Here is a 12,372-nt window from a genome sequence, read left to right as displayed (position 1 = left end):
AATATAGAACTTTTAAAAAGACCAAATCACTTCTGCCCTGGCCAGGTGGTTTAGTTGGTTGCAGTGTCATCCTACCCAACAAAAGGTTGTGGGTTCAATTCCTGTTGAGGGCACATGCCTAGATTGGTGGCTCCATCCCTGATCAGGGCATACATAGGAGGCAGGCAACCAATCGATCTCTTTCACATACATTGATGTTTCTCTCTCTATCTTTTCATCTCTATCTCTACCTCTATCTCTATCTCTCACCAACAAAAATATATCTTTGAGTAAGTATTTTAAAAATCTAGGCAGTTCCACTACACATCAGGGAAAGGCAAGTGATAAGTCATGTGTAAGTCCTCGAAGTTCTCCAGTAATTCCACATCTCTTCTCCCACTCATCATCAGGCACCTATGTAACCTATGTATTGATATTTTCACATCCCAGATGAGTTCATCTGTATTAGAGTTACTGCTGGGCCCAGTCTGTCTCCCTACTGTTCTCATTGCCACAACTGGGCAAAGAGAATATTAGGAAAAACACTTGTCTTCAATAAAGCAGCCTAGGTTGGAGTTAGTCTTGACACTCTATGATCCAAAAATTAATGAATAACCTGAGGATTATTCTTGCCCAACCACCTGCCTCATTGGTTTGCAATTAAAATATACATATAAATTATTTTATAAACCTCCATACACTATATCAACAGGAGTTATTGTGATGACTATGACCCTGCCCACAGTCTTAGCCCAGATTCTAAGAATAACTGAAACCCAATCTAAACTTAGAGCCAGTTAAGGGAGCCTCAGCTAAGAAATTCAGATGCCTTGAACTCTTAAGACATTCTTGCTGTTTCACTTGCTGCAAGCTTATTATAATTACTGTAGGTTTATTCTAATAAATGGGCCCTACTTTATTACTGAGAACAAATTACTAGGATTCCCTCTAAAATACAAATAAATAAATCAAAACAAGAAAGTCTTATTCTTCAGATTCCCATTTCAATGTTTATAAGAGACCGTTCTGCATGGCATGGGCCCAGCTCCCACTTGGAAAGGCCAATGGAAAGCAAGGTCCCACGGCCACAGATAGGCTCTGTCATGGGGAATCGGGCCTGCATTGTACTTAGGCTGCTTTGAGACCTGATTTTTGCTAAAACTCCCTCACCTTGAATTGAGGCAGAAAACATTTACTGCATATCTTTAAAGTAATTTCATAAAATCTATGCTAAACCTTCCAAGGATAGTGTAACCAGTTCAACAATTTTTCCCTTTGCATTTGCAAATAATCTTCTTCTGTAATGAAGAAGATTAGCGGCATTCTCTCCTTTGTTTTCTGTAAAAGGTAAACACCTAACACAAACCTGTGCATAGTAAATGAGAACCATCCTCAACATAATGTGCCCAGAAAAGCAATAAAGGCTTGTCAAGGCAAGGATTGGCACGCTCTCCTCTTGAGAGAGTGGCCGTGCTGCCCCTTTTTCTCCATAGAGCCCAGCAGTCTGTGTGAATTTGTCCTATCTTATCCATAACATCGCAGACCTCATGAGCTGGGGTCCACATCAATGTTCTAACAGCAATGTACTTCCCCAGGACTTGATGACTGCCTTCCTCTCTCTCTCACTATCTTAGGAACTTTGACCTGAATTCATGTCCCAAAGACAGGATGCTCCTGGTACCTCCATTCCTCCCAAATTTTGCTATGCTGCCCACCTTGTCTCCACACTCTCTGGGGCTCTCTAGGTTTTGACTCAATGTATATAACTCAGACATTTGGCAGTTTTTAGACTCAGGGTAGCAAATTACTTTCTAACCATGACTATCTACAAGTGGAGCCTGTGTGGTCAAATTATGTGTCCCTAGAGATAACCAAGCCAGAGCTTCCATTATTTTCTAGTTAAATCCCAAAGACCCAGAATCCTTTAGCCTCTCAGTACAATACTCTTTTTATGTTCTGGTCACTTAGATCTTAATATTTAGAGTTAAAATCTTAGTAAACACCTGATGGGCTTCTTTCCAAGTGTGTGGCAGGTTACTACAATTTTTTTTTCTCCTTTTTTTCCTGCCTCCTCCCCACAAACCCCAAATGGCCATCAAAGCCACCAAGAACTATACAACGAAGTTGTTGCCTTCATTTGTCACCATTCCAGTAAGTCATTAGCCATCTTGGTTTTCATTCTATTACAGTTTTGGTAATATGATTCTTTTAGTCTAAACATAGAATGCAATTTTGGTTCCAAGAGCTTATTAAGAGAAGGTAAGCTGTAAGTTATAATGCAGAGCAGCAACTTCAAATCTATGTTATTTAGAAATTTGAATTGAATTGTGTCTTATTTGTAATGAGAGACTTTTAAAAAGACAAACGTATTCACATTGTTTATAATGAGTGGATGTCTAAACAATTACTCAGTAAACATGATCAGTAGTGTAAAACTTAATAAACAAAAATATCATGTAAATTGGCATTGGGAGAGCCTGCAGGGGAAGATGTCATGCCCTGCTTGGGTCAGAGCACAACTTGAAGAACTCTGTTGTAATAACTCTCCCAACTACTTTTTTCCCTCTGTAAAAGTTTCCTCTTTTTTTCCCTCTGGATTCATATCTGACTTATCATCAGAATGCATGAGCCTAATTGCAAATCTCTGTTTTTCCCAAATAAACCTATTTTGCTGGAAGAATATCTGGCTGTCCATGTGTTTAAGGTCAACAGTGGTAACAGTGAATACAGATAATTCCTGCTGATAAGGTTCTGCTTTTCTATAAAATGTTCTACAACCTGTGTTAACCACATATATTGTTTCACTTTTTTTTTTGCTCTTATAAATAGACGGTACATAAAAATACAGGTTATCTGTACTTTTAAAATTACTAATTAGTTATAAATCTCAATTAGAAAAAAAGAACTTAACATTTCTGATGTTAAGAAAGTCACAAGACTTCTTTAAAATATGATTTTTTGGTAGAGCTGTAAATAAGATGTATTTATTCCTCATTCTGTTGCACCTATTGTACTTCAAATATGTTAATGTATGGGGTTTGAAATTAAATGTGTTTTCCCTGTGGACTAATACTATCCTTTTTACCTTTGTCAAATAGAAGTAAGTCACTTGGTTCAATACAATCTAGGCTCAATGAGTGGCTCATGTTTTGTTGTTTTTCAGAAATGGAAGCGGTTGAGAGTTCAAGAAACATTCATTATCAGGAAATTTTTTTAAAGCATCCAGGCTCCTATATGGCCAGCAGATAAATTACCCACTATGCAGGATAAGGAAAGTACAATTAGCTTTACATTATACCAAACTAGTCAGCACCTTGAGTGACTGTCATTCTTGAGGAACAGGCAGCAAGAATATCATGGTCATCCCCTTTAGTTTGAGCATTAGAGCAAACAGCAAGCCTTTCCCTGAACTAGAAGTTCTGTGAGAAGCTTGATGAACATATTTGCTAGTTTTCAGGTAAGGAAAATTATAGTCATGACTTGTAGCCATATGATTAGCAGCACCTACTAGACAAGGCACAATACATGAAGCTTTTGTTTTCTACTCCCGATGCAAAAAAAAAAAAAAGTTTGAAGCTTTAGGTGAGGAAATAATACTACAATAAATTATTTTCAAACCTACCATTCTCCTTCCTAGGAGAGTGACTATATATAATCATTTATATTCCAGGAGCAAAGGTAGGGGTAAGAGAAATCATACTGGGGTAATGGAATATGCACAAAAAAACTGTAGATTGTGGTTTTCTTTTTAACAGGATGGGTATTTGCCAAACAGTCTTTTGAGATGATCAGAGTGGTAGAAGACTATACTAAATTAACATCACTTGACATGATTTAACTCAAAGAAACACAATGATGGTAAACTTTACCTACACAGTAGGCATAGTATTTCTCCCATCTGTAGGGAAAGAAATCTACTGAGGCCTTGGAGAAAGAGTGCATTTGCAAAATAACAAGCCTTAGATCTGTCCTGAACACAGGCATCATCAATCAAAACCCAAAAGTCACAAGGTCTGATGTTTACATGTCCACATCACTCTACAGGTTAAATTTAATTTTTTAAGTTATTCATTTTGATATTGATATAAATATTTGGGGGTCTGTGCATACAGGAAATGTATTAAACTTCCTTTATGCTGCACAAAAGGTAGCACATTTGTTACATAAGTTTAAACTTTTGTGCTCTAAAGACTAATCAGCACTTCTCATGTACATGGACAACCCTGGAATTCATTCCATGAAGAACACATTTGAATAACATGTTTTTTAAAAAAATACACACATGTGATCAAAAAGTACAAGGTCTGTCCAGAAGTTATTCAACAATGTAATATGAAAAATACAGACATTTATTGAACAAGATACAAGAAACATTGTACATAGGACAATGACACCTCAGTCTCCTTCTAAGTAGGTACCTTAGGGCCTCACAAAGTTCTCCCAATCTCCATCAGATGTCCCATCATATTTTTCTGAATCTCATCAAAGGGCTGAAATATCTTCCCTTGAAAAAAATGATTTTATTTTGGGGGAAAAAACAGAAGTCCCAGGGCACCAAATCTGGGCTGTAGTGGGGCTGAGTCACCTAGGTGATTTGATGGTTTGCAAAAAAAGTCTGCATAAGATGTGATGCATGAGCACACATGTGTCTAATGATGAAGCTGCCAATCACTAGTTGCCCATAGCTGTAGCCTTCTGAATTACCCAAATAGATTCTGCAGAGGAATGTTTAAGCTTAACACAAAATTTGATGCAGATTTGTTGCTTTATTTGCGCAATCATTTTGAATGTGACTGCCACATAGTACACATGCCCATTCAATGGTGGTGTCTACTGCCCCCGCTGACTAGTACAGTGAAGTCATCATTGTTCATATATATGCATTCTGTTCACTCTCCTTGGATGCCAGGTTACATTGATGTCATGCAAACCACTCTCATTATATTAACAATGGCTGCACTTTTTCCAGACAGACTTCATATATAGCATAGTGTCAACGTGTGGATGATGAGAGGGAGGAGAGAAAAAAAGAGTGACAAAATACCAAAATACCAAACTACTCAGCATTACCCAGGAAAGTTTCTTATCTAAGGATGTAAGTTTTTTATGCTTATGACTGGAGAAAAAACTATTAATGATATTTATTCCATTTATTTTTAACTTCTTAATTTGTGAAAGTTTGAAAATCAAAATTGTTAGGCATTTATTATTAGGATTCTATTTATAAGTATAGCACATTTACAAAGTACTTCTAGAAGTACTTCGAAAAATTATTGTCCCAAATTAGTTAATTTAATGCATTCAAACATTGTAAATAACATTCGTAAATTTTAAATTGTGTTTTTAAGTACTCCATTTGTCTGGCTTAACAAAATTATTCTGGAAATAAAATAATCCTTAAAATCCAATAAGTTAAATGTATCAACATGATGACCTAACGTAGATTTCCAATATCATGCACAAACGCAAGATTTGGACATAAGACTTCAAATCGTAAAACTGAAATCCTGCCTGACTGGTGTGGCTCAGTCAGTTGGATATCAGTCTAATAGGTCAGACTAATAGGTCACTGGTTCAATTCCTGGTCAGGGTACATGCTTGGGTTATGAACCGGGTTCCCTGTTTGGGGGTAAATAAGAGACAATTGATCAATATTTCTCTCCCTCTCTATCTTCCTCCCTAGCCCTCTTTTATTTATTAAAAAAATAAATAAAATAAAATGTTTTTAAATCTATGTCTCAATCAATTTTTTTCTTAGAAAGCCTTTTTGGGAGGTATTGGGATAATCTGATAATAAATTTATTGAGGTGACATTGGTTAACAAATTATATAAGTTTCTGGTGTACAGTTCTATTACACATCATCTGTATATTGTTATGTGCTCACCACCCAAAGTCTAGTCTCCTTCCATCATCATAAATTTGACCCCCGTTACCCTCTTCATCCTCCCCTCACCCCTATCTCTTTGGTAACCATCATGTTGTCTGTGTCTATGAATATTTTTGTCTGTTTTTCTTTATTAATTTTTTGTTTGCTGTACATGAGTGAAATCATATGGTTCTTGACTTTTCCCTTCTGACATATTTCATGTTACATAATATTCTCAAGGTCTATTCATGTTGTTATAAATAGCAGGATTTAATCTTTTTTATGTGTGAGTAGTATTCCATTGTATGTGCACACCACATCTTCTCTATCCAATCATCTATTGAAGGACACTTGGGTTGTTTCCATGTCTTGGCCATCATGAATAATGATGCAATGAACATAAATGTACACATATTTTTACAAATAAATGTTTTCAAATTTTGGAGGTAGATACTGGAAGAGGGGTTGCTGAGTCATACAGTAACTCTATTCTTAACTTCTTGAGGAACCACAATGCTGTTTTCCATAGTGGCTGTACCAGCTTATATTTCCAACAGCAGCAAATGAGGGTTTCATTTTCTCTGCAATCATCCAACACTTGTTATTATTTGACTTGTTCATAATAGCCATTCTAACAAGTGTGAAGTATTAGCTCACTGTAGTTTCAATTTGTATTTCCCTAATGAGTAATAAAGTTGAGCATTTTTTCATATATCTGTTGAACATTTGTATGTTTTTTTGAGAGAATTGTCTGTTCAGATCCTCTGCCCATTTCTTTATTGTATTTTTTGTTGTTAAGTTGTATGAGATTTTATGTATTTTGGATAATAACCATTTATCATAGGTGTTGTTTACAAATATATTCTCCTATTCATTTGATTGCCTTGTCATTTTGCTAATGATTTATTTTGCTGTGCAGAAGTTTTATAGTCTTATTCATTTATCTTTGCTTTTACTTCTCTTGCCTTTCAGAAGAAATTCATCAAATCCTAAGATCAATGTCTATAAATTTAGATTCAGTGTTTTCTTCTATGTTCTATATTTAGCTCTTGGATTAATTTTGAATTAATTTTTGTGTGCAGTGACAAATAGCAATCTAGTTTTATTCTTTTTCATATGGCTTTCTAATTTTCCCAGTACCATTTATTCATGAGTCTTTCTTTTCTCCATCGTATGTTTTTGGATCCTTCATCAAAAATTATTTTCCCATATACACGTGTATTTATTTCTGGGCTTTCAATTCTGTTCATTGGTCTGTGTGTCTGTTTTTATGTCAATATCATTAATAAAGTCCATATATCACAAACCCTTAGCTAATATACTCAATGGTAAGAAAACTGAGAGCTTTTCCCCTGAGATCAGGAACAAGACACTCTCACCACTGTAATTCAGCATAGCACTATAAGTCCTGGCCAACCAACCAGGCAAGAGAAAGAAGTAAAAGGCATCCAAATTGGAAATGAAAAAGTAAAATTGTCACTTTTTGCAGAAATGATTCTTTATATAGAAAACCCTAAAGACTCCACACACACACACACACACACAAAACTATTGGAAATAATAAACAAACACAATAAATTTTCAGGATACAAAATCAAGTACAAAACCCCACTGCATTTCTATATACTAAAAATGAAATTTCAGAAAAAGAAATGAAAAAAAAACAATCCCTTTCACATTTTTGACGAAAAGAATAAAATGCCTAGGAATAAACTTAACAAAGGAAGTGAAGGGCCCAGCAATGGTTGGCAGTCTTCAACCGCCAGGTGGGCTTGGAAAATCTCCTTCTAAGAAATAAAGAGCCCACATGGCCTATGCTGTTCTTACCACCTTGTATGAAAATATCATTCCCTGTTTTGGGCTGAATGAGTGCTCTTCTGCTCTTCTTAATTGTGTATGTACGGGGCCCTCAAACATGCACCCAGCTTTCAGTGTTTCAAACCCAATGAGGGACAGGGAGTGGTCCTACCGCAGCAAAAAGGGGATATACATTGGCCAAATAACTAGCTCTGAGGAACTAACTAGCAGTGAGGGACCAGCACACAGTATTGGAGCTGTCAGCATTGTTCCACCCAGTGCTTGACCATATTATGTTTTCCTTGAGAACTCTGACACCAAAATACAATATTTGGGGTCCTCTCTTGAGATTGACAACCAGGGTATCATATTCTGCCCTCCAAGATTAATAACTGATGCAAGATTTTAGCCACAACAGCAACTCCAATCTCCACTGATTGTTTGATTTGTGTGTCTTTGACTCTTAAGACATAAACATAGATTTCCAATTGAACTCCTGAAGTCCTTTGAAGTTGATGGAATAATGTGTACTTATTTTTTTACCTAAATAGAAAGACCTGGGACTTGATAAGACTCTAAGATCAATAAATGCCTTTCTCCACTATAGAAATTTTGAATTATTTTATTTTTGTCTTCATCTTCAATTTTTCAATTCAATTCTGAAACCAATTGAATTTTGGCTCCTATATGGTGTTTCTGGCTTGTGGTTGCATCATGAGGCCTTCACAGCCCGTCCCGTTTCTAGCTTTTTTTGTTTGTTTGCCATCAAGATTCTGTTGCTCATATCAGGAACTTTATTGGCATTTTAATACAAAAGCATAGGGCTGGGGAAGCACTGTTCAAAGCCTTTTAGAGGGAAAGTCCTCTATGGTGACCCTTGTTAGGTACAACAAAGATTCTTGAACAACCCACAGTTCTTTCCCTTAGCTTAGAATTTCAAGATTTTTGCTATGGTTTGGAGAGGAGCTCAGGCTAAATAATAATTGCTGATTGCAGGCATTAAATTGGCTTGACTTAAAAAAAATCATAGCATGCTATAAGCATAAATGATCTTAGTATTGCCTTCAACAAAAGATCTAAAACCTAGAGTTTTCTAAAGATCCAATTCTCCTTTTATCCTTCTCCTGATGCAGTCTTGAAATTTAACTTACACATATGCATGCTACCAACAATGAAAAACAAGTTTCTATAGTTTAAAATACTTTTTTTCCCTCAGTTTCTACAGGTAAAGTGATCTGAATTGAATGATGCAAACACAAAAGAGAGACTCTGACAGCCCCCAGAAGTGTGAAAGGAGGTTCCTTACTGGATAGCAGCATCTTTGGCTCAAGTTATATAAATACCCAAAAAAATAACAAGAACGGTATTATTCAACCTTAGAAATTTTATTTCTGCTATGTTCTAAGCTGTATAATTGTCAGGTTTTTATGGTTTGGATTGTAAATGTGTGTTTCCCTTTACTAATTATACTTGGAGGGGGGTTTTTTTGTCTTAAAAGTCTTAAAATGTGAAAGATATTATGAACGATAAGGGAGACACTAAAACAAATGTATATTTGTAAAAGCTATTTTTATGACTAGCATGTTTTACCATTGATCATATACAAAGTCAGGTAATATTGCAGTTCTATGTTTAAAGCTTATTTCCAACAATGTTATGTAAGAAAAGATACATCATATGCTAGTTTTTGTAATTTATTTTTAATTTATAGTTTAAACAACTTCAGATCATAAGGATAAAAATACTTGAAAAGGTTATATTTCTGCCCTCTATAAGCATCATTTTTATTAATAAAGAATACAAATATTTCAGATGTCATTCAAGAGTTATAGGATTGTCAGTTTGACCTGTGATTAAATTCAGTATTCTCTGATTTACTGAACTGTAATGACCCTATTGTTACTGGATACTTCAGTTGGAATGGGAGAGCCCATGGATAGATTTTTGTGCCAGTGCAGGTGGGAAAGTAAAGGATGGTCATGTTTTTGGATCCAAATGTTTAAACTGGTGTGGATATACCTTCACTCCATCTCCTGTGACAAGCAGCTCTCCATCCTTGAGCACCACAAGTGTTTTTCAGAAGCTACTAGCTGTTGTCTTGTGCTATGGAAATGAAAGACCTCAACTTCACAGACTGTAGGAGAATTTTGTGTATTTTTTTTACTTTTTTCTTTAAGTCTTTTTATTGATGTATGAGTACAGTTGTATCCATTTTCCCTCACCCTTCCCATGACCACCTCCCACCTTCAATCCCACCCCACCTTAGCTCTGTCCATGGGTCCCTCATACAGGTTCATTTATCTCTTTCCCTTCTTTCTCACATTATTTTCCTCTCCCTTGCCCCCTGGTTACTGTCCATTGGTTGTTGGTTTCAGTGTCTCTGGCTATATTTTACTTGCCAGTTTGTTTGGTTAATTAGGTTCCACTTATAGGTGAGATCATATGGTATTTGTCTTTCACCACCTGGCTTATTTCACTTAGCATAATGCTCCTCAGTTGCATCCATGTTGTTGTAAAGAGTAGAAGCTCCTTCTTTCTTTCTGCTGTGTAGTATTCCATTATGTAAATGTACTATAATTTACCGATGAGCACTTAGGTTGCTTCTTGCACTTGGTTATTGTAAATTGTGCTGCTATGAACATTGTGGTGCATAGGTTCTTTGGGACTGGTGATTCAGGATCCTTAAGGTTTAATCCCAGCAGTGGGATACACTAGTCTAAAGGCAGTTTCATTTTTAGCTTTTTGAGGAAATTCCATACTATTTTCCACAGAGGCTGGATTCCCAGTTCACGTTCCCACCAACAGTACACTAGGGTTCCCTTTTCTTCACAACCTGGCCAGGACTTATTGAGTGTTAATTTGTTTACGATGGCCATTCTGACCAGTGTGAAGTGGTATCTCATTGTGGTTTTAATTTGCATCTCTCTGATGGCTAGTGATGCTGAGCATCCTTTCACATGTCTCTGGACCCTCTATATGTCCTCCTTGGAGAAGTGTCTGTTCATGTCCTTTGCCCATTTTTTAATTGGATTGTTTGTCTTCCCTGAGTGGAGTTGTGTGAGTTCTTTGTATATTTTGGAGATCAAACCTTTGTCCAAGGTATCAGTGGCAAATATATTTTCTCATACAAGTTGGTTCCCTTTTCATTTTGCTAATATTTTCTTTAGCTGTGTAGAAGCTTTTTATCTGATGAGATCCCATTTGTTTATTCTTTCCTTTATATTCCTGGCTCTAGGGGACATATCAGTGAAAATAGTGCTGCATGGAATATCTGAGATTTTCCTGCCTATCTTCTCCTCTAGGACTTTTATGGTGTCACAACTTAATATTTAAGTCTTTTATCCATCTTGAGTTTATTTCTATGTATGATGTAAGTCGGTGGTCAAGTTTCTTTTTTTTTTTTTTGCGTGTATCTGTCCAGCTCTCCCCAAACCATTTGTTGAAGAGGCTATCTTTACCTCATTTTATGTTTCTGTCCCCTTTGTCAAATATTAATTGACCATAGAGACTTGGGTTTATTTCTGGGCTCTCTATTCTGTTCCACTGATCTATGTTCTTATGCCAGAACCAGACTGTTTTGATTAGTATATGATTTCTTAATAAAATCTGTTTCTTTTCAAGCAAAGGTGGTGTGTATCTTTCTTTTGGGTTGCCTTAGTTTTAATGTTCAGTTTGGATTATTTTTTAAGTCACTGTAATGCCAGGATATCAGTGCAGTAATGAAAGTAGCATAAGTTTACTAGAATGTATATGTCTGATATGCCCACACTCTTCACAGAGTGACTTGTGGAACATGTGAATTTGCCATGGGGTAGAAAGCCAGGTGGTAGCCATCAGTCCTTGATGAAAGTCACACTCTGGTTTACACTTCTACAAAGGATGTGTTTTTTTTAATTCAAACATAGAAATTTTAAGAAAACTATTCTGGATAGAAAGCAAAACTATGTCCACCTAGGTATTTATGTCAAACCCAAACTCAACCACTAAATTTGCAAGTTTCTCACTAGAGAGCAGAAAGAAGATATGTAATATCACCAAGATATTTAGTTATATTGAGGCCTCCTTTTTACAAAAAAAGAAATATTGAGTGTAAGATAACATTAATATGTTTTATTTTTGTACTTTAATCTCTTTTAAGCTAATTTATAATCTTTTCCTGTGTCTTTCAAATATAAATAATGAAAATTATACAACTTCATTTAATAAAGGTTATTACAAAAAACTGAAATAGTAAAAACACTAATTAAAAATTTGCACACTAGAATTTAGGGCCTTGATTCTAGGACTTCCCCTCTGGGGAAATGTGAAAACCATAATGTGTACACTGTTTTTGGCTGTAGTGAAGACGCAAGAATTTGTAACTGCTGTGACTGATTTCTGAAGATGAAGAGAACTGTGTTCCTATAAGAGAATAAAATCAGCTGAGTGATTTCTTGCTGCCAAACAAATACATGTGCCCAAGATGACCTGGTGCTCCAGAGAGGAAGTGTGTCACAGGTACTGAGCATTAAGAAATGCATAGGTGGGTACTTTTCCCAACATGGTGCTTGTCTGTCCTCATGGTAATCAATAAATGATGTAACAAGTATTATTAACCTTACATTATTAAATATTTACAGTATAATACCTTTCCAGACATTCATCAACTGTTCTCGAAATGAAATAAATAATTAAAATGTGCAAAATCATTCTCCATTGTTGGAGTTCACTTTCTCCTATCAGGCCTTG

At 35.9% G+C, this 12,372-nt stretch overlaps 1 protein-coding gene across 1 annotated transcript in view; it reads left to right on the top strand.

Moving 5' to 3' along the window:
• The window catches only part of RALYL (RALY RNA binding protein like), a 241,752-nt gene extending 231,953 nt beyond the window's left edge, over positions 1–9,799 (top strand). The window contains exon 8 of the mRNA XM_037050234.1: positions 8,861–9,799. Coding sequence (XP_036906129.1) covers positions 8,861–8,878 — 18 coding nt within the window. The 3' untranslated portion in view covers positions 8,879–9,799. The remainder of the gene's footprint in view (positions 1–8,860) is intronic.
• Positions 9,800–12,372: the final 2,573 nt, after the last annotated feature.

The sequence above is a fragment of the Sturnira hondurensis genome, unplaced genomic scaffold, assembly GCF_014824575.4.
Source record: "Sturnira hondurensis isolate 20B ecotype Veracruz unplaced genomic scaffold, ASM1482457v3 Scaffold0006571, whole genome shotgun sequence".
In the NCBI taxonomy this organism is placed as follows: Eukaryota; Metazoa; Chordata; class Mammalia; order Chiroptera; family Phyllostomidae; genus Sturnira; species Sturnira hondurensis.
Note: the sequence above shows the minus strand (reverse complement) of the source record. Positions and strands in the feature narration are given on the sequence as shown.